Source organism: Callorhinus ursinus, unplaced genomic scaffold (assembly GCF_003265705.2).
Source record: "Callorhinus ursinus isolate GAN/ISIS: 27379988/994484 unplaced genomic scaffold, GSC_fseal_2.0 scaffold12, whole genome shotgun sequence".
Lineage (NCBI taxonomy): Eukaryota > Metazoa > Chordata > Mammalia > Carnivora > Otariidae > Callorhinus > Callorhinus ursinus.
This window is the reverse complement of record NW_027397074.1, coordinates 4,659,199-4,683,286: the sequence shown is the minus strand read 5'-3', so window position 1 is coordinate 4,683,286 and position 24,088 is coordinate 4,659,199. Positions and strand designations below refer to the sequence as shown.

At 36.3% G+C, this 24,088-nt stretch overlaps 1 protein-coding gene across 4 annotated transcripts in view; it reads right to left on the bottom strand.

The window, feature by feature from the left end:
- The window catches only part of ORC5 (origin recognition complex subunit 5), a 90,295-nt gene that overhangs the window by 28,307 nt on the left and 37,900 nt on the right, over positions 1-24,088 (bottom strand). For 2 of the 4 annotated variants that reach the window (XM_073898691.1, XM_025872754.2), the window contains 4 exons: positions 18,969-19,021; positions 17,488-17,600; positions 16,041-16,088; positions 10,014-10,124 (listed from right to left, as the gene is read on the bottom strand). In XM_073898691.1, the coding sequence (XP_073754792.1) occupies positions 10,014-10,124; positions 16,041-16,088; positions 17,488-17,600; positions 18,969-19,021 (325 nt within the window). Of the gene's footprint in view, positions 1-10,013; positions 10,125-16,040; positions 16,089-16,631; positions 16,780-17,487; positions 17,601-18,968; positions 19,022-24,088 lie in introns of those variants that run through there. The other 2 variants (XM_025872755.2, XM_073898692.1) reach the window with 2 other exon arrangements.

Genomic DNA, 24,088 nt, shown 5'->3' with positions numbered 1-24,088 from the left:
ACAACAATGAAAAGACAGAGGTCTTTGCGGCCTCAAAGAACTCAATACATCAGAGAAGACAAACACATAATAAAATGGTAATGACACAACACAATATGAGCGGGATGCTAGTGATATGTATAAACTCAACTATCTGATCAGAGAAGAGAATGAGTAATAGGGAGGAAGGCAAAATGTGGAGTCATTGAGAAATGGCATTTGGGAGTGCAGAGCATGAAGCATAAGAGCTCAACAGCGGCTGGGAGACAGCACATGTAACAATACAAAAGAAAAACTGGTGTGTTTTCAGAGAGGGAACAGTTTATGGTGAATGGTGTAGAGAGTGAATAAAGAAAGTGGCAGAAAATGGGGCCAGTCTGTGAAGAACCTTACAGGAAATGCTATGAAATGGATAACTGACTTTATAGATAATGTAATTCATTTAAAAAAGTGTAAGCAGAAAAACAAGATCAAATTTATTTTTTAAGATTTATGCTGACGACTTGTATGGAAGATAAATTCAGAAGTACATGGTGACAGGGAGACTAGTCAGGATGCTGGTGCACTGGTCTAAGACATAAGGAAGCTACGTATTTAAGGCAATGGCAGTGTGGGTGGGAAGAAAGGAGTTAAGTCCAAGAGACATTTATACTTAGGAGGAAAAACAGACTGGACTTGGTGACCAACTACAGGGAAACAAAAGTGTTCAGAGATGATTTCTCCACTGAAATAAAAAAAAACCTGTATTATGTTTGTTTTTCTAGCACGTAACAATCGTGCATGCCACAAAGTATGTGCTTTGTTAAAGGATGAAAAAATAAATGATGAGTTTTGAAATCTAGGTAAGGCTGAAAAACAGAAAAAAGGTTTAGGGAATAATTTTCGGTTTGGATGTGTCAGTGTGTGATGGATATGGCGCGTTCAGGTATGATTGTTCAGTTGGCAATTTGGGTCCAGAACTAGAGAGGATAATGGCTAGAAATAAAGGATTCAAAAGACATGAGCAGGCACACAGCATCTGAAGTTAAGGGAGCAGATAAGACAGTTGTGGGTACACTTATTTCCCTTTCTGACTCCTAACAGGACATGATTACTTTTGATTCTAAGACTTCAACTCTATCACATTTAGGGTGTCCAAGGTGAGGGAGCAATTAGGTTCTATAGATGGCTTGGGACTAACAACCCCAATTTCTTACTATGAGAAACTGAAATATGTCTTTGTATGGGCAGGTGAGGTCAATGTCTTCCAAAGGACTCCAATTAGTTGCAAGCTGACAAGAAATCAAGACAATTTCTCATTGGAAGTCCCCTTAAGCATCAACATTTCTTCTAATCTTTTTATAAAAGTATTTTAAAATATAGCACACATTTCCATAACGTAGATTTTTCCAAATCATTTATCTCCTAAACCATTCTTATTAAAACTCCTTTCCTCACTGAAACAAACTAGTGCAAGCAAGCACATACCTCCATATGTTCTTTAGTGCTTTCAGCAAAAAAAAAAAAAAATCTGCCAAGTCAAATAAAATTTATTGGTGTTGACTACATTTCCCCCCAAAATGTGAACAAAGGGTATACATTTGCAATATTTATTAGAAGCACTACTAAGCTTTGAGAAAGGTGGCTATAAAATATTGCCTACAAAAATAAGGTACCAATGCATTATTTTACTCAGAAGTTGAAAGCATAATTTATGCAATTTTTTTCAGCCCTTAGGCAGTATTTTACATGTCACCCTTAAGCAATGGTTCCATTTTTCTAGAGTTCAGTAAAAATGCCTATTGCTGGGCTAATATATTCACAAAGACAAAGTGGCTACACTGATGAAATTTAATATCACATTTAGGGAAGACAAGAGAAGAGCAGAGTAGGTGTAAACACTGTTCTTTTACAAATGACAAGAAATTCAACCTTTACCCCTGGGCAATAGAGTAAAATATACTGTGCTTTTTCTCATCCTTGGTAATAATTAATATCAGTATTCCTTACCACCAAAGTAAATTTACTCTTTTGAAATATGAAATATCCCCAAATAGTTTTTTAAAAATCTCTGGAAATAGGCACCTACTACAGAGTGTCTGACAGCAGAATAGAAATACACCCACATCAGGGGTAGGAGTGGATTTGAGAATCTAATTTACTGCACCAGTGGAGACCGAGCACCACGGGAGTCAGGCCCTTCACTGCTAGAGAAGGGTCTGCCTCTGTCAAACAGCACCCCTACCAACCTCGTCATCAGTGAAGTAGGCATTAAGTAAGCCTCCTTTACCATGTTTGCAATGAAATGTGCCACAGTCTCAGTTATGGTTAAGAAAAAAAAACAGTAAGATTATTAGAAAACGTTAACATTCAAGATATCTTCTGTGATTTATATAATTTACCTTAATAGCATCAAGTATTTAAGTTGGATATTACAGAGAATATAGGAATGCTGGCACAAGCCAAATGAAGCATAGAGAAATCACAAAAGAATAGCTTTTCATATTTTCTAATACTCTAGTACGCAGAGAATTTGTTTTCAGGAAAACTGTTGTTTGCCAACCTTAATATAAAGAAAATAATTAGTATGCGGAGAATTTGTCTTCAGGAAAATTGTTGTTTGCCAACCTTAATATAAAGAAAATAATCATACTTAAAGTCACTTCATATGAATATATTATAGCTAGATTTTAGGATGTTACCCTTTACGTTTACAAGTTTCACATTCTCACCTAATCAAAACATGCATGGGATAATATTTCATCAACTATGATTTCTAATGTTATGTGACTAGCATTTGATAAATGTTATTACTTTTTCTGTAAAAATATAAATCAAATAACTGTAATATTATACAATAAACTAACTTTTTAAGGTAAAGAGGTTTATAATTATAAGTCTATAAAATCAGCTTACTTGGTTAAAAATTTACAAAAGTAGTTTGAAATATTATATATAAAGGAGTGACATAATAGGGTAACTTTTATTTTTTTATTTTTTTTAAATATTTTATTTATTTGACAGAGAGAGAGAGAACACAAGCAGGGGGAGCAGCAGGCACAGGGAGAAGCAGACTCCCTGCTGAGCAGGGAGCCTGATGCGGGGCTCGATCCCAGAACCCCGGAATCATGACCTGAGCCAAAGGTAGACGCTTAACCAACTGAGCCACCCAGGCGCCCCTAGGGTAACTTTTAATCATAAAGCATTTGAAATACACCCATGTAACTTTTTAAGTCCCACTTAGTTTATAATAAGCCAAATAAAATACACTGCTTATTTGTCCACAACTTAACAAGTTTCAAGTCTTAACTGAGACTGTTTGATACCAATAGACACAACTAACAATCTAATTTACTTACAACTAAATTTAATTGGGTATTAGCAAAATTTAGTTATGACACAGGTATTAAACAATCATGCTCCACAACACTAAGTTCAAGGCATGTCAGAGGGAAAGATTCAACAAACAGGTTTGTTCATTTTACTTGGAAGAAGACATTCAAATACCTCTATTATCAAATAACAGGGACTACTAAAGTGAAAAATTCTGTTTTTTCTAGTCACCTTAAATATTTAAGTATTAGTTTTCCCTTTAAGTATTTAAGTATCAGTCCTTCATTCAGCATGTCTGTCCTCCCAGTAAATACATACACAGGCCATTAACCCTAGTACAAGCCAGAAGAGGGCAGATGCCCCAAGACCAAATGAAGGGCCGTGGAAGCCACAGACTGACTTGGAAGTCCTGAGCGCAGAAGCAGCATTCTCTTCACATTCATATTCTCTTTATTTAACACAGTGCCTGCAACATAGCAGGCCTCAATAAGGATCTGTTAAATGAAATCTTAAGCAGAGAAAGAAAAACTTAATCCCAACCAAGGAAAGAAGGTAAACACTAACTTTGAAGTATGAATTAAAGTAGATTAATTAGATTGAAATTTTTATTTTTAAATGTTTTCAAGTTAAATAATATTAACAAAATCCCTTCTATACCGTAAAAAAAAACAAACAAAAAACCCCAGAAAATTATATACATTTACTGAACAGCTACCTACATTTGAAGAAAAATGCCAAAAATCTGTTTTTGGTTGAATAAAAGGTTAGCGGCCCTAACAAGTGTAGCAACAACGTCTTCCAGCTATGGTAAATTAGAGATGAAGCATCTGCTTCAAAAAGCTCTCACAGATAAAATAACTAAATTATCAACTGCATTCTGACAGATGATGATTTGGAAAATATCACAATTATTAGTTTAAATATATCCTGAATAGCTTATAAAACCAACAACTAAATGAGCAGAAAGCTTAAGGTTATCTAAATGCTACTACCATTAATACATTAAAAGGTCAAGTTGATTCATGACCAAAAAATTAAACTGATGTAACAAATATAGTCCAAATATATTCCTTATGTATATGGTATTATGTGAGTTCAAAAGCAGAAAAATAGAAATGGAAATGTATATTTTTGAAAAAATATATCTGTACATTATACTTTGCTCAAAAATTCTTTATACTCTTAAAAATGAAAACCAATTTGTAAGAACATTTTAATTTAATTTTTCCTTATTAAATTATGCACACCTAAATAGAAAGCCATTCGGAAATCAGATATTAATTACTGAAAAAATTCAACTTGTCTCTATGGTACATAGAACTATTTTTTAAAGGAACAATATATGCTCCTTTTCTTATCTTTCAACTACTTCTTGATACTGATTTAGAGTGCATTTTTATGATACAGGATATAACAATTATTTTAAAACTTCTGAAGTGTACAATTACAGTAAACTATCTTCAAAACTAATTCTTCAAAATGCTAACTAATCAAATAGGATCAATGTTAATATGTAATATATGGTTAAGCAACTGCCTTCGGCTCAGGTCATGATCCTGGAGTCCTGGGATCGAGTCCCACATCGGGCTTCCTGCTCAGCAGGGGGTCTGCTTCTCCCTCTGAGCCTCTTCCCTCTCGTGCTTTCTATCTCTCATTCTCTCTCTCTCTCTCAAATAAATAAATAAAATCTTTAAAAAAATAAAAATAAAAATAAATCTCAATTTTTTAAAGATAAACTTCCTTTTAAAAGTCACTTTAGAAACCACTACCAGTAATTTTAGAAATAAACTCTTCAGCAAGTTTATCCTCTGAGAAAAGAGAAGGCAATATATTAAAATAAGTAATATACATGACTGCAGTCTTAAAGAACTGTTCCTACTATCTTCACCTAAATACAAGACTATGGAGGAAGTGGACAAAGATGAGTAAGAGAAGATACAGAAATATCAAAAGGATGAAATAAATCATGCAAAATTTGCCAAACAAATTATCATTTTTCTTCAAGGAAAAAAAAAAGCATAACCTGGTTTTTATATACTTCTGGAAAAAAAGGACAAGTCAACAGTACTTCTTTTAAAGATGATAAATGGTCTTCAATAACATACCTGATCAAATTAAAATTTGAAAGTAATACCTCTAAACTTTACTACTTCCTGCATGTAAATGGTATAGTTTACCCATTCTAGCCACGCTAACAGGCAAAAAGAATGAAAACACCAGAATTAATGCTTTGCCATTCACAAAATTCGTATACATATGTAAGAGCTACATCTGTTTTATGTGAGTGACAATTTTTAAAATGATCCATGATCTTGAATACAAGGTTATATTAAATTGGGTAAGGCTAAACTTATCTTAAAAGTCTCAGAAAAATTTAAAAACCATATTTCAATTTGATAAATCTGAGCATTAATCTAACATAAAACGTTAAATGTGCTAATATTCTTTTACCTATTTATGAGACTAAAAAATTAATAGAATTTTACCTAAAATTTAATAGATAATAAATTCAGAAGAATACCAACTACAATACAATACTGTTAATTAATACTATTATGAATTTGACTATTATTCTCAACTGGAATTTTAACAACTTTAAAGATTCCTTAAGCTACTATTTTTCTAACTTTTTTACAGAATAGATTTAAATAGATTTGAATACAATGCAATGGAAATAAAATTGCACTTCAAGAAAATTGTGAACATATATACCACATTTAATCAATTTGTTTTATGTAAAAAAATAATTATATAACTGGTAATTCAAACTGAAAGAACGGCAAATTACCATGAAATAAATATTTAGAACAGTTGCATATGAAATAAATGATTAGAAAAATAATACATTATCATCTCATATAGGCACATTAACAGCCAATAGAAAACAGTTTACTTCCAGGTAGAAAATACTCACAACACAATTCTTTACCAATCTTATTTAGATTTTCATGAACATGTACACATGTGTGCATACATACACGTATGTATCATTAAACATCTTCAGGCAATTGTATTTTTGTTCAAATAAACCAATGCGTTCATTTAACAGCTTTCTCTAAACATGAAAGACTATTAAGGAGTAACGCGGTTTCCTTAGTTCATCTTAAAGCTAGAATGCAGCAATATCGCCATCTAGTGTTCATATCAAATAAGCACTGCCAATACAAATGTCGGCATCCTTCTTTTCTTAAAATTTAAGTGAACTTAAGGAAATTGTCATTCCTATGGGCAAGAGTAAAGTCTGATGGCTGAATGAAACAATATAAATAGAAAAGGTCACTGGGAATCAATGGGAAAGGAAAATAAACTTGTGGAAGAAATAGCCTTTTTCTGAATGTGATTTCTGCCACATTTTGTTCTTAAACACAGTATATATGCTACTTGATTTTCTTGGATACTTTATTGACCAAGCAAAAGTAGAGGTCAACTCCTTAGGGTTAGTTGCATCTATCCCTCTGTATACTCTCACCCTTTGTATCCCAAATGGGAATCACCGAGATCAAGTCCTAAATGATCTGTCATCAAATGAACACAAATTCATTTAAAGCCATGTTTTAAATATATAAAATTAATCATTTTGATTACTGCTAATGAGAAGAAATCAACAAAAACTTCGTTTAGGTTGTTAAGATTGAAGAGAATTTCATTTCATTTAAAAAATAAAGATACATTTAGGCCAAGCTGTTTCTTAATTACATACATTACAGACACTGTTGAGAGCATAAAGACTGATGATACCGTTCTTCTCTCATCAAAGCCTCAGAGTAGCTAGTAAATCTCCAAATCAGCAACCTCTTGTTGGTTTTTGACTGTCCATCCCTATAAATGTAGGCGTGCTGCTGGGAAAATCTGCATCCAAGTCTGGATGCTGCCAGTGATTTGCTGTGTGGCCTTGGGCAGATCTTTGAGGCACTGAGCTTCAGTTCCCTCTCCTTTTCTAAAGATTAACCCAGGACGCGGCAAACTTTGTAAGATGCCAAACGCTCTAGCAATGTAAGGTACAATGTGGAAGGCATCAACAGCAAGGCAGGATGTGCGGTGATGGCAGGACTACTCGTCCTGGACCACAGCGACGACTGCTGTCACTACTACGATACAACCCCATCCACTCTCAATGAAACTGAGGCGGCAGTTCACAAATGTGTCTTGCTTTTTCCCAGTCCCATCCCTTTGCTTGTATCACCTCCCCTTCTTAAATCTCTAACTCTATCCACCAGAAGTAAGATGTCAGGTTTATCTATTACTTTTCCTTATTTACCCAATTTCTCATTTTTTTGTACAATAAACAGGTATCACTTACATAAACTAGAAATACTTAAACAAAACTCCTACTCATTCTCCACAGCCCAGCTCCATTTTTCACCTTTTCTGTGAAGCTGTTTTTCTCTCACCCTGCCCAATCCAGAAGCACTCTCTCTCTGCTCTAAAATTCTCAGCAGCACTACCCAGCATCCATTTACAGCCTTACACCATTATTTTTATACATGTTTTATTCCCCCAGAATAAATTACAAGCTTTCCACAAGGAAGAAACATTTATCCTTCCCTCTCTCTCCTGTGCACAAAGGTAGCTTTTGAGCACTTGAGAAGTACAATCACATGTGATGCAAATTGCCTTCCTTAACTGTCTACCTCAATTCTCTAGGCTTTGATTCTCAAAGATTTACTCATTGTGTCATATTTGGAAAGCTCAATTCCATTTAACAAAAATAATAATACTTGCTTTCTGTTTCATAGTTATTGCGATAGCAAAAACAAAAAAAAAATCATCTACTATATGTAGAAAGCTATTAACAAAATGTAAAGTCTGATTAAAAATTAATTTCGGGGGTGCCTGGGTGGTTCAGTCAGCTTAAGCGTCTGCCTTAAGCCCAGGGTCCTGGGATCGAGTCCCAAATCAGGCTCCTTGCTCGGCGGGGAGCCTGCTTCTCCCTCTGACCCTTCCCCCCTTTGTGCTCTCTCACTCTCTCAAATAAATATCTTAAAAAAAAAAAGTCACTATGACTTTTTAAAAATATGGAAAAAAAATCCTTATAATACGGATTAAAACTGCATTAGATTTTTATTTTTTATTTATTTATTTATTTTAAAGATTTTTTATTTATTTGACAGAGAGAGACACAGTGAGAGAGGGAACACAAGCAGGGGGAGTGGGAGAGGGAGAAGCAGGCTTCCCGCCGAGCAGGGAGCCCGATGCGGGGCTCGATCCCAGGAGCCTGGGACCATGACCTGAGCCGAAGGCAGATGCTTGACGACTGAGCCACCCAGGCGCCCCGTGCATTAGATTTTTAAAGTTATCAGCATTAGGGCTGCCAATCTACCTACCTAAGCTAGTTACTTACATAGCCTAATAACCAACTAGACTACCTTTCTTCAAGAACACAATAAATGTAGATACAATTTTCTATAAATGCTGATTTACATAAAAATTATCTAACTTCAACGTTGAGAACATAATTGTTTTTGGTTCTCAAAGTCTTATTTAAATGAATAAATAAAAGTTAGCATCATATAGGGGTGCCTAACTGGCTCAGTCGGCTAAGCATCTGCCTTCAGCTCAGGTCATGATCCGGGGATCCTGGGATCAAGCCCTAGGATGAGCTGCTTCTCCCTCTCTCCGCCCACCCTGCTCCCCCAATCATGCTCTCTACCTCTCTCAAATAAATAAAATCTTAAAAAAAAAAAGTTACCACCATACATTAGATTACAAGTCAAACATCCATTCAGGGACTAAATTTATTTGCAGCGAATTTAAACATAAATGTTAGTATTTATATATTTCTCAACCTAAAAGCATATATAGAGAACAAAATGCTCACTGCAAAATCTGAAGTGCTTTTTAATAATACTAGTCACATCATTTGTTTTATCTTCTAGCCATTCATACCAAGAACTGTTTTTCTGGACCATTTAAGAAATCTATTGTGACTATATTTTCAATAAACAGATTTTTCTTAAAATGTCAACTAAAAAACCCTTAATGACTTTATTTTTTTAATAAGTCATATTTCATATTTTTTTGCTACTGCTGCCATCTAGTGAAAATTTTGAGAACTTAATCATTCTGGAAATTTTTTTTTTTACCATACTGTTGACATATAATAAGGATATTATAGATTACTTTCTTATAAATACTTTTTTTTAAAGATTTTATTTTTATTTGAGACAGAGAGAGAGAGATAAGAGTACAAGCAGAGGAGTGGCAGGCAGAGGGAGAAGCAGGCTTCCCATGGAGCAGGGAGCCCGATGCGGGGCTCGATCCCAGGACCCTGGGATCATGACCTGAGCCGAAGGCAGACGCTTAAGGGACTGAGCCACCCAGGCGTCCCTTACAAATACATTTTTAAAAATTTTGTGTTCATTGGATTATATTTCTACATAACAATTCACCAATTTAATCATGAAGCCACTTATTTGATCAGCAAGATAATTATAAGCATTTAATTTAAAAATTCCTTTATTGAAAAAAAAGAAAACATCTGGAAACATCAAGTTGGTTTTGTCATCAAGTTACAACTGTAAATAGAAGCAAATTCAGGGATACCCTCAAAGATTCTATATTTGGAATTTTCAAGTACTTACCAAAAACACTGTTCATTGCTTAGTTAAAACAGTGATATATGCTGACTAAAAATCTAAATGGCTAGAACTATACCAACTACACTACCTGAAGAATTCCATAAAGACAGAGAGGACAGATAAAAATCTATTAATTAAGCTTACCTGGGAAAAGATGTTTGCTGTTGGAGCAACTCTACTGTCCACGATACTATATAATATTGCTAATAATCTGTCCAGTGGAAATGGTTTTGGTCCGAGAAGATGATTGCTTGTCTGTAACAAAAAGAATATGGATTTTCTTCTTATAGCAGAACTCACTTTCTGTACCACAAATTCCCAGTAACAATATACGTATACCTCAAAGATCCTAACAATTCTAACTTTTAGTCTCTACATTAAAACCTTAGCTGATATAATGACTTATCTTTCAACATTTTCAAGATTTTCTGACTTAGCATAAACAGGTATTAAATAAACAGCTCACAAGTTATCCACTTCTAGTCCTGAACATCACACCAATTTTGTTGTTATAACCAGATGGTGAGTTAAGCCAGGTCATTTGTCTTAATAGTCCATAATCAAAACCAGGGTCCAGGTCCTAACTCCTCGACTAGAACCTACTCCTTACTTCTCACTATTCATTCCTTTTTGTGCCATCACCAGGAAAATATATTTGTTCAACATTAATAATTCTAAAAAGATCAGTTATAGTAAATACTAGCTTAGAAAACTAATAAAAGACTTGATAATTTGTGAATAAGCTGTCAGCCTGAAACAACATAAAATTTAAAAACGAAAAGATCATAAAATGTACATATTTGTGTACAAAGCCATATGGTACAATTTCTTGTCATCAGAAAACTGAACTGCTCAAGGTCCACTCTAAGATAATTTTAGTAGCACTGTTAGAATGCAAGTACTCTGTATTACATCTATGTGATGCCACATAAATGAAAATCTGTATTTACATGCATTAGAAAAACTATTTCTTTAAAGAATGACTGTAAAGAAAAACACCTAAATACCTACACAGAATTACAAAATGAAGTATATGTTTACCTCAGCTATTTATATCTAAAAAATAGTTTAGAAATCATTTTCCAGGTCTTAAATTTTATATCCTTTCTCATTAAATACTTCAAACATTTAGAAAAGTACAGAGGCTGGTATAATGAATAATAATGTGCCCAGCACCCAATTTTATCAAGCCCTAACAGTATGTGATATATGCAAAGAAAGAAAACAGTAGATCAATTACAGATAAACTGAAGCTCCCTTACACCTCTCTCTCATCCCATCTTCTCCCTAAACGGAACCACTCTCCAGAATTTGGTGTTTTTACCACTTCCATGACGATTTTTATACTGCTACTACAGATGTACTCATAAACAATATACAGCACTGTCTGCGAGATCTAATCTCATATAAACACTCTACCAAGTTGCTTTTTTCCTTCAATATGTTTTTTGAGGTTTATCCATATGGATACATGCACTTCTAAGTCCCATTTTTAAGCAACCCTACAGAACTCCATTTTATGACAAATCACTATCTACTTCTAAAAATTCATCACTATAATTCATCACAAATAATCCTGTGATGGACCATCCTGTACATTTCCCCTTGTGCACATGTGTGAGTTTCTCTAAGTGGGACTGAGAAACTAAAATAGAAAGCAGAGGGCAGACACAATGCTGTATGATCACCAACACTTCCATCTGGGGCCCAGGGAAGACAACATTTCTCAGTTATCTCCTGCCCTTAGATGACTGGGGGGGTGAATGTGATGTCACTTACTTCCAAGCCTGGCCTTTCAAACCTTTAATCTTCTTTTATTCCTTTAATCTTCTTACCCTTTGGTGGCCACTTTAGAAATCACCATGTTTTACTTGGCATCACTACAAAAGAGGGCCACCCAACCCATACTCCACTGTGTCATAAGCAACATATAAATCTGTTATGTTAATCCACTAAGGGTTTGGGGGTTTGTTTTTTGCTGCAGCATAGCCCAGCCTATCGTGACCACTACAAAGTACATTCACATATTAACTTTATTATCGCCAACCTACAGAATATGCAGGCTCTTACTCTTCTACACTCTCACCAATAAAATCATCAGATTTTTTTTTTTTGGTTTTGCCAATCCAAGAACATGAAATAACAGCTGTTGTTTAAAGTTTCAATTCTCAAAAAAATAAAAATAAAGATTAATTTCTGTCATTAGTGAATGAGGCTGATAATCATGTCAGGTTTGTTACACATTCAGGTTCCTTTTTATATCATTTACCCACTTATCGATTGGATTTTTGCCTTTTTCTTACTGGTTTATATATGTCTTAAAAAAAATTCTAGATACTAATCATTTGTTACTAATCATTTGTCAGTTGTGTGAGTTTAAGAATAGTGGTTAACATCAGGGCTACTGGGTGGCACAGTCAGTTGAGCATCTGACTTGTGGTTTTGGCTCAGGTCATGATGCGAGGGTCATGAGATGCAGTCCCACGTTGGCTCCCCGCTCAGCGCAGAGTCTGCTTGAGACTGTCTCTCTCCCTCTCCCTCTCCCACAGAAGTACTGTGAATTCTGCCCCCACATCAGTGTTAAGCCCTAGTTCCTAGTTGAAATTCTCAGGGAAGATTTTTGTCCTCCCTTCACAATGAGTCAGAGTTTGGCAGGGAAATTTCCTTACCAAATCCGTTTGCTTAGAAAGGAAAAATTTTCACTTTTTAAATTTTCTGGTTAGAAAACACATATCCAATTTAAAATTAAAGTGTTCTAGTGGCACGTGAGGCATATGATATTTACCTTCCTCACTGAACTGGTTTTGTGCGCTATACATGCAAACTGGCTCCCCTCCTAGAGGGGAAGGCAAAGCCTGAGAAATGCCTACTAAATCCACTATAGAACTCATTACAGAGAATGAAGACCTGTAGAAATAGATCAAGAAATGAAATCAAAATCAAATCAAATTTTTGAGGCATTAAATGGCATCAAATTTGGTGTCAAGTTACACCAAGAAAAACAGAGACAGAAACTTAGAGTTATGAATATTTATACTAGAAAAACTAAAACTAGAAACAATTCAGAGAAGAGGGGAATGAGACTATGGGTGAGGATAGGGGGAAAACGGTTGCTTTTCTACATAAACTGATGGGCAAATAATCTGGTATCACACACAGGCATTAGTTGAATTAAAAAATAAAATCTTAAAAAATCAGTGTCAGCTGAGGACAGAGAAAAAGAATTATACAATTGAAGATATATAGTATTTTCAAAACAACTGTTACAATAATTATTCATGTGGTTTGCTTTTTAATGTGTAATGGCTTGATTAGATTGAGAGCCTCATGAAGGCAGAGACAACGGCTATTCTGTTCTCTGCTCTATCCATAGCATCCAGTAGAGTGCCTGGCATAAAATAAGCATTCAGTCAAGATTTCAGGAAGAGAGGGAAGAAAAATATAAACTAAGGACGCAGGGAGCTTTCAGTTAAGCTCAAATTTTACAATGACATGAACCAAAGACAAAAGAGGCTACTATAAAGGTCAAGTCAATAAGAATCCCATCAAGAGAACTACAGTTCCTTTACAACTAGAGATATTTTCATGAGGTCTTTGCTCATATGGTTTCCTCTGTCAAGACTGTCCTTCTCGGGGACTTATACAAATCCACTCATTCCACAGGGGTGGTCTCAAGTGCCAGGATGTCACAGTCCTCACTGACATTCATACAGCACTCATATATCTCCCACCTCAAAATCCTTAAATGGTTTTCACTGTCTAAAGAACAGGCCTAAAATTCTTAGCCTTATGTTCATTCTTCAATTTTCTTTATTCTACCTATTCATTTGTAAACACCCGCAAATACCACCAAGTGCTGAGACACAGAGGTGAAGGGCTTCCTTCCCTTAAGGAACTGGTGAGTGATAAAATTCCTCCATAACCTGGCCTCACATGACTTTTCTCTGAAACTCACTTCACACTTCAGCCAATTACATTTCATTATTTCTTTTTTTTGCCCTACATTTTCTCACCTCTGCTCTTGGCCCTAATCATTACCTCAAGTGGAATAGCCCCTCTCCCATCTATGCACATACAGTTCCCACCATTCCTTTTTTTTTTTTTTTTAATTTGAGAGAGACAGCAGAGTGAGCAAGAGAGAAGCGGGGGGTGGGGAAGAGAGGGAGAAGCAGACTCCCTGCTGAGCAGGGAGCCTGACATGGGGCTTGATCTTAGGACCCTGAGATCATGACCTGAGCCAAAGGCAGATACTTAACCAACTGAGCCATCCAGGTGCCCCAGTCCCCATCATTCTTGAGTGCCCATTCATATGCAAGTCCCACAGATCCTTCCCTGACCACCCCAGCTATAAGTACTCCCTCCTAACAATCCTTTATTACCCAAAGCGACTACACATATAAGAAAGAAGGTTCAAAATCAACGATCTGCCAACGGTGGAAAGCCTAATCAGAGATGTCTCAGTGAAGAGGCAATATGAGAAAAAAAATTTCCATTCCAAGCAAATGGATCTGATAAGGAAATTTCCCTGCCAAACTCCGACTGTGTGAAAGGAGGACAAAAGTCTTCCCTGAGAATTTCAACTAGAAACTGGGGCTTAACGCTGACGTGGGGGCAGAATTCACGGTACCTCTGTGGTCTGAAAACCCCCAAGGCTAAGAACCGAATTTCAAATGATCACAGGTTACTGGTGTTCTTAAGTGCCTGCACAGAAGTAAATGTAAAACCTTTCTAAAGGAACACACCTCAGGCCTCAAAAATTCCAAGATGAAGTTCAGCCAACAATTAAAAATAATAAAATGTTCAGGAGCAAGGCATTATGCGCATGAACCAGCAAAAACAGAAAATGGAGAATTCGTAGATCGACAAGGACTTCTAATACTAGAATATACGAGAGAATATAAAATATTTCTATGTTAAAGAAAAATGAGACAAGGAAAAGTATAAAGGTAATCAGACTTGAAATAAACCAATGAAACATCTAAAAATTACAATGACATTACTGGAATTATAAAGATGATTTAACCAGAAGAGACAAAACTAGAGAGAAAGTTAGAACACAGAACTGAAGAGATCACCCAGAACAGAGCACACACAGACCAAAGATAATAAAGGACGAGAACGACTTATGAGACGAAGAGGACAGAGTGGGAAGGTCTGTCATAGCTAATCAGTGTCTCAGGAAGACATGTTAGAAGCTAATATTTGAAAAGTTAATTCATCAGAACTGAATAAAGGCATCATTATTCAAATTCAGGAAACAAAATGAATCCCAATTAAAAAAATTCAATCCCAGATCCACCATAGTGAAACAGTAAAAACACTAAGGGAAAACGAGAAGAGAACTTGTAAGCAGCTAGAGAAAAACACAGATATCAACAAAGGAATAACAGACTAACAGCAAATTTTTTAGTGGCAACAATAAAGCCAGAGACAGCAAAACAATGTCTTCAAAGTCGTGAGAAGATACTATCATTTTAGGAGGGCATACTGAGAAAAACTGCTTTTAAGAATAGGACTGAGAAACAAGAGTCACAGCTTCTGTGGTACAAAGTTTACAGGTAGAACTTCTCTTATCTTTTACAAGAGAGGCATCAGTGGTTTTGATGTACAAAGCAGAACGTGTCTGAGCAGTCCACACGCTCCTTCCCCCAATTTCAACGTGGCCCCACACCCTGCCTTCAAATGTGCTCAGGGCCTCTGATTTCTAAGCTGTTCCAGATTCCTCAGGTCAAATCTGCTTGCTTTTGGGCTTAGCTGCCTGCCTTCTCGGCCTATTTAGTAATCTGTGCATCTACCTACAAAGCAGTTCCAAGTTGTGCGGGTCTGTCATCCACTTAAGTCCCTATGTGTTCACCTTATTTCTTCAGGGACATTTTTGTCAGAGCTTCAAAGAGGAAAACCAGCTGTGTTTAGTTAAAAATTCCAGGGTAATCTTTTTCATCGATGAATTCACTAAAAGAACTTGTCAACTCACTTTTATCTCTAATACCAGCTCACGTGAATGTGTCTTCATCACCGCACTCAACATAACAAAATACAACATAATAATGGTACCTTACCAATAAATAACTTCTTACATCCAAATGACTAATAAAAGCATGCATTTATCCACTTTCTACAGTATCTTGAATTCATGAGTTTTTCCCAAGAAATAAATTAAAAGGTAAATACCTTTTCATGTTTCTTTAGAAAGTTAGTTTTCTTGATTTTCCCATGATGCTGCAATTAAGGAAAGTAATTGTTAAGATGGAAAAAAAAGGTAATACTCCACAAAAACAGAAAACCTAATTTAAAACAATGGCATATATAATACTAATTTACGTATCTTAGGCTTTCTTATTTTATTTACTACCACCTAAAATATCAACATATTTTAGGCTGCTTTGACTTAAATTTCGATCATATACAAGATTATTCTGTATGTAAAGAAAAAGGTGTTAAAACAAAACGGTGATACTTCCTAAGAGATGAAATTATTGTATTGACTTAGTACAGCATATTTGTTTTGTCTGTTTTTTTTTTTAAAGATTTTGTTTATTCACCCGTCAGAGAGGGAAAGAGGGAGAAAGACAGAGAGAGAGCGAGCACGCACAACCAGGGGGAGTAGCAGGCAGAGGGAGAAGCAGGCTCCCCACTGAGCAAGGAGCCTCATGCGGGGCTGGATCCCAGGACCCTGGGATCATGACCTGAGCCGAGGGCAGATGCTCAACCAACTGAGCCACCCAGGAATCCCCAGCTTATTTGTTTCTATAAAAACAAAACTTCCAAAGATAAATGGGTTTTTATTCATCCCTTAAGGCAGGCTGTCAATTCGCATAAGAAACACTGATTGAGACCATTTGGTTAAGCACTTGGAATTTAATCGTGGAGAAAAAACAGATGTGGTCCTTGTCTTCATGAAACAAAGAGACTAGTGGGAGAGATAAGCAAAACAACAAATAAAAATTTATTACAAATATATTCAATAATGAATCAAATTGCATTTTTTTCCCCAAAAGAAAACAATTCCAAAATGGGATTTCTCCAACTAATGTACATGCAGAAGAGGCTTCCGAATGTTCTAGATAACGCTGTATGGAATGCATGGCCCTACTGCAGGAGCTCTATAACAATAACGGAGTTACCACACTTAAAATTATTCCCATCTCTCATACCTTACACAAAACCTTATTTATGTATTTTTTTTAAAGATTTTATTTATTTATTTATTTGAGAGAGAGAGAATGAGAGATAGAGAGCACGAGAGGGAAGAGGGTCAGAGGGAGAAGCGGACTCCCTGCTGAGCAGGGAGCCCGATGTGGGACTCGATCCCGGGACTCCAGGATCATGACCTGAGCCAAAGGCAGTCGCTTAACCAACTGAGCCACCCAGGCGCCCTTATTTATGTATTTTTTAAATCTAGGACTATTACCTAAAGTATACCTGAACTCTCCTGTGAAGCTATCTACTTTCCCCAATCAGGTTGTGACCTTAATTTAAAGTTTTTGAAGAATAAGTCCTAAATATACATTTAGCAATCTCTTATTCTAATCTCTGCCCTGAGAAACTTATAGGTGTTGAGAAATTTCAAAACATTCCTGAAATCTTCAAAAACAAAGTAAGAAGAAATAATTATTACCTTAAGGAAGAACCTCTTGTCAGTTCTTGCTGGATTGTATGAAGCGAGGTACGCAGCAATTAGAATAAACTTAGAGTAATATGGAAGCTCCACCTGAGTATATGCTGAGAGACCTACGTAACAAAAATCTTTTATGAAGGCATTTGATAGGCTACCATTAGATTTTAAGTATCTCTTATCTTTTCTCACTGATCTTTTGACTTCCATATGGTGTTCTGTGGTAAAAATGACCTACTCTGTAAGCTTAAATTATAATAATGGGCAACGGCAGTGAACGTTACTATTAATCATATGCTTGCTTTTTCTATTATTTTTTCTTAGCTCCTCCTATTCCGAAGTGTAAATCCTACCCTTCCTGCCCTTCAAAGCCTCACTTTCCATTAAACTTCCCTGCTGCTCTCCTATCATACCAAAATAGAAAATCTATCCCTACTATGAATTCCTACTTTGTGGATTTCACTTATGCCCCTGTAACTTTATACCTTGTAGAACAGTTGTACATAAATTATATTTCTTACCAAGCTATAATATTTGCTGAAGGAAACACATTTGGGTTTTTGTTTTTGTATCCCTACGGTACCCCCACACAAAGGAAATAACTAAATGCATGGATAAATAAAACAAAGGAGCCAGTCAAATAGCATCGATTAATTTTACAGGAAAGAAAGGAATCTGATATTTACTGAATATCTACCACAGACACTGTGCTAGGTGCCGCCTTATTACTGAGGCATCTCCAAATCTTTGCAGTAACTTAAAGTTAGACATTCTTTTCATTTTAGATGAGGCCACTGAGTTGGGCTCAGGGTCATACACTTAGGGAATAGTGCAGACCAATTACTGCAGATTTTCTAACGCCAGCATCTATTTCTTGCCATTGGAACACACAACTGAAAATCACTTGTACAGCATCTAGGGCATTTAGAAACCAAAATAGACAAAAGAGAATTGCAACACCACTTAATTTTACACCACTTCCTCTCACCACTAGCCGGTGATCTACTTTTTAAAATAAGAATATTTTAGATACTTGCTCAATTTTTTTAAGTGAAGTTGTTCTATTGGGATAAATCCAAAGTAATAGTTTCTTCAAATAAAACAAAAGCACAAAGTTTTTTAATCATAACCAACAGAAACACATCCCCCAAACTGAGTTAACATTAAACTCAAGAAATACATATATACTGAGATAAAATTGTGTCATACAACTGAACAAAAGCATTTAAAGAAATTAAACCACTTGATTTTTACATGACATAATCCAACATTTAGAAAATAGAAACCTGGTATTCGAATTATTTCCCCTCATAAATTGGAGCTTCACTTAAGAGAAAATCATTAATTAAAATATAGTAATTTGTAAATTATTTTTCATAACACTATTTACTGACTGATGCTATTTTTAGTATTAACCTCAGTATCTCAATTATTAGTAATCAAAGAAATGTCTCTCATAACTGTTTCAATACTTCCTTTGATACCTTTAAGTTGTGCTGGATCCGTGTCATCTTTCTGTAGCTTTTCCCACTGTGAACTGAAAGAAAATAGAACAGCAATAATGGTTTGAAAATATATGAAATCAATATACTAAGAGTCCTAGAAAAAGTAATTTTTTGGTTTAAGAAAATAGCCAGTTTCCTTATCAATAAGACAATATAAATGGAATGTACATGTTTGTGCCTCAATGAAATCATTTAGTATTAGAATATAAACTTACATATCAATATCGAGATGTTAATTTTTATATCTCTTTTCCTGACAATTTTAAAGCTATCAAAAAGTACCAATAAATAAATAACATCACCTATTCTTCAGTAAAACTCCCAATGCTCCAGTCAGCATATTAGATGCAACTGTTACACACCATTTCCAACTCCTTAACAATCTCTTTTTTTAAATTTTATTTATTTGAGAGAGAGCACAAGCGGAGGAGAGGGGCAGAGGGAGAAGGAGAAGCAGGCTTCTCCTGAGCAGGGAACCCGATGTGGGGCTTGATCCCAGGACCCTGGGATCGTGACCGGAGCCAAAGACAGACGCCCAACCGACTGAGCCACCCAGGCTCCCCTGCATAACAGTTTCTTCAGATAAGTGCCATTACATCAGAAAATTGAGGCCCATAGGTTATGTTGCCCAAGGACACCCGGCTAGTCAGTAACAGAGCAGAGCTAAGACCTGAGTCCTTATAGAATGCCTGTAAAGTTCATGGCATTTCCACTGCCCCCCTGATTTTACTTGCAATTAAAACTATTAAACACCCCAAATATTATTAAGAATATGAAGTCATGATACGACAAATCAAATTCATTAGGAAACACATTATAGTGTAGGAAAAAGACTACCCTGAGAGACAGAAGTTTTAGCTGTATGACCTTGAATAAATAAATAACCTTCTCACCAAAAAATAAGGCAGTTATATGCAATGATCTGTAAGAACCCTCTCAAACTCTTTAACTCAGCTCTTAAAATAGTAATTTAAAAATAAATGCCAGACCAGAACTAAATAACCGAAATCAAACTGTATGTATTTTTTCAAATCCACAAGCACAGCTGAAAATTATGGAAATATAGACACACCTCATTTTATCATGCTTCACTTCACTGGGCTTTGCAGATAGTGCGTTTTTTACAGATTGAAGGTTTGTGGCAACCCTGGATCAAGCAAGTCTATCAGTGCCATTTTTTTTTACAGCAGTTGCTCACTTCATCTCTCTTTGTCACATTTGGTAATTGTCATATTAATTTCAAATTTTTTCATTTTTATTATTTCTTATGGTGATCTGTGACCACCAAAGGTGATCTTTGATATTACTATTCTAATTGTTTTGGGGGTCACAAACTGCACCCACAGAAGATGGCAAACATAACTGCTCCACTGCCTGGCTAGTCCCCCATCTGTCCCTCTCCTTGGGCCCTCCTAGTCCCTGAGACACAACAATATTGCCAACTAATGGCACAACACAACATAACTGCTTTTTAAGGGCCTTAGGATTTTTGGAATGGTCATTGAGCATTGGCTTCAACTTAAAGTCACCAGCTACATTAGCCCCTTACAAGACAGTCAGCTCTGTAGCTATGAAAGTCCCATTTCATGGGATTTAAAGAAAGAAGCCATCTCTCTAAAATAAAAGTGCAGGGTGAAGCAGAACGTGCTGACGTAGAAGCTGCAGCAAGTTACTTCAGGCACAACACAACAATCAGGCCAATTAATGACCCTACAATGGCCTCTGAGTGTTCAAGTGAAAGGAAGTCTCTCACTTTAAATCACCAGCTAGAAACTATTAAGCTTAGTGAGGAAGTCCTTTCAAAAGCTGAGACAGACCAAAAGCTAGGCCTCTTGCACCAACCAGTTAGCCAAGTTTAAGTACAAAGAAAAAGTTCTTAAAGGAAACTGAAAGTGCAACTCCAGTGCACGCACAAAAAATAAGAAAGCAAAACAGCCTTACTGCTGATATAGAGAACATTTCATGGATATGGACAGCGATATAGACAGAAGATCAAACCAGCCACAACACTCCCTTAGGCCAAAACCTAATCCACAGCAAGCCCCTGACTCTCTTCAATTCTATGAAGGCTGAGAGGGGTGAAGAAGCTATAGAAAAAAGGTTTGAAGCTAGCATTTTCATGGGGTTTAAAGGAAGAAGCCATTTCTCTAACAAAAGTGCAGGGTGAAACAGAAGGTGCTGACGGAGAAGCTGCAGCAAGTTATTTCAGAAGATCTACCCAAGATCATGAATGAAGGTGGCTACACTACACAACAGGTTTTCAGTGTAGGTGAAACAACGTTCTATTGGAAGAAGAGGCCATCTGGGACTTTCATAGGTACAGAGCTGACTCTCCTGTAAGGGGCTAATGTGACTGGTGACTTTATTTATTTATTTTTTAAGATTTTATTTATTTATTTGCAAGAGAGAGAATGAGAGACAGAGAGCATGAGAGGGAGGAGGGCCAGAGGGAGAAGCAGACTCCCTGCTGAGCAGGGAGCCCGATGCGGGACTCCATCCCAGGACTCCAGGATCATGACCTGAGCTGGAGGCAGTTGCTTAACCAACTGAGCCACCCAGGCGCCCTTGACTGGTGACTTTAAGTTGAAGCCAATGCTCAAGGACCACTCCAAAAATCTTAAGGCCCTTAAAAATGATGCTAAAGCTACTCTGCCTCTGCTCTATCAATGGAACAACAGAGCCTGGATGACAGCACATGGGTACAACATGGTTTACTGAGTATTTTAAGCCCACTGTTGAGACCTACTGCTCAGAAAAGATTCCTTTCAACATATGACTGCTTACTGACAATGGACCTGGTCACCACACAAGAGCTCTGATGATGAGATGGACAATGAGATTAATGTTGTTCTCATGCCTGCTAACACAGAGTCCGGTTCTGCAGCCTCCTGATTAAGGAGTCATTTCAACTTTATAGTCTTACTATTGAAGAAATACATTTCTCAAGGCTATGGCTGCCATAGACAGTAATTCCTCCGATGGATCAGGGCAAAGTCAACTGAAAACCTTCTGGGAAGGATTCACCAGTCTAGACACCATCAAGAAAATTCATGTTTCATGGGAAGAAGTCAAAATATCAACATTAACAGGAGTCTGAAAGAAGCTGATTCCAACCCTCATGGATGACTTTGAGGGGTTCGAGACTTCAGTGGAAGAAATAACTGCAGAAGGGGTAGAAGAGCAAGAGAACTAGAATTAGAAGTGGAGCCTGAAGATGTAACTGAATCGCTGCAATCTCATGACAGAACTTTAATAGATAAGGAACTGCTTCTGATGAACAATGGAAGTGGTTTCCTGAAATGGAATCTGGTCAAGATGCTAATGAAGATTTTTGAAATGACAACAAAGGATTTAGAATATTATATAAATTTAGTTGATAAGGTGGCAAGAGGATTTAAAAGTACTGACTCCAATTCTGAAAGTTCTACTGTGGGTAAAATGCTATCAAACAGCATTGCAAGCTACAGAGAAATCGTTCATGAAAAGAAGAGTCGGGGCGCCTGGGTGGCTCAGTCAGTTAAGCGTCTGCCTTTGGCTCAGGTCAGGATCCCAGGGTCCTGGGATAGAGCCCCACATCGGGCTCCCTGCTCAGCGGGAAGCCTGCTTCTCCCTCTCCCACTCCCCCTGCTTGTGTTCCCTCTCTCGCTGTGTCTCTCTCTGTCAAATAAATAAATAAACTCTTAAAAAAAAAAAGAGTCAACAGATGCAGCAAATTTCACTGTTGTCTTAAGAAAGTGCCACAGACACTCCAGCCCTCAGCAACCACCACCCTGATCAGTGAACAGGCATCAACATCAAGGCAAGACCCTCCACCAGCAAAAAAAAAAATTACAACTCACTGAAAGCTTAGATGATGGTTAGCATTTTTTAGCAATAATATATTTTTTATTAAGGTATATGTACACTGTGGGGTTTTTTAAGATAATCTATTACACTCTTAATAGATGAGAGTATAGTGTAAACTAACATATATGCACTGGGAAGACAAAAAATTCATTTGACTCACTTTATTGCGTTTTTTTTTTTTAATTGCAGTAGTCTGGAACAGAACCTGCAGTATCTCCAAGATATGCCTGTACGGCAATACGGGAAATTTTGACAGACTACTAGTAACCTATGTGGAGAGCAGACCTAGCACAACAAACTGACTTTCAAAACAGATCACTTCCTCCACCTTATAGCTCAATATTGCTTCAGAATTATAAGGCATTTTCACATTCATTACTTCTTATAAATGCAAATAAAAATAAATTTTTATCATTTACATTGTTAAAACCCAGACTTTGAGACAGTTCAAATTGATAAGAGTTTCTTATATAGCAATTACCCATTTAATGTTATTTAAACTTGCAAAGGACAACCAGGGGATAAAATGACCATTTTAATGAGATGAGAGGAGATTTATATCTTATGAACCCAGCTCTTAAGATATTCCATTTAATACTCATGAACTTATAAGACAGATAGCATATCTTTTCTTTCTTCTTTTTTTTTTTTTTTTTTTACAAATGATAAAACTGAAAGTCAGAAAAGTTAACCAACACAAAGCTTCTAAGAGGTAGGACCAGTTTCAACTGAGATCTGACTAAAAAGTCTATCCATGTTCTAAATAAATGTTTATGAACTATCAATTTCCAGAGGTGATTCAAAAAGCAGTTGTATTAATTGAGGTCAAACAGGCTAGAATTTTAAGATGAACCAGGGAACAAAGCTGAAGTCTTTTTTATAATTCATCCAAATGGTTTATAAAAGCTGTACAAGCAACATATATTCCTAACAACAGCTTGCTGAGTCAGAATCTAGCCTTCTATGACTTTATTCTTTTTCTTTATTCTGTTTATCCAATTATTTAATCTCAACTTGGAACTATAAAATATGTGATTTTTTTTTTAAATTTAGCAAATCTTATTTTACATGGGTGAAGAGTCAGGGATGGTGGGGAAAAAAATAGATAAGTCACACCTTGAAGCAATTTGAATGCTTTCAAATGGACCAGTAGATCTCAGCAAACTTAGAATGCTATTTTCCTACTACCCTATTGGAAAGTCTCACTGGTCCTTTACCCCACATTACAAGAAAAAAGGGGACTTAAGGGCATT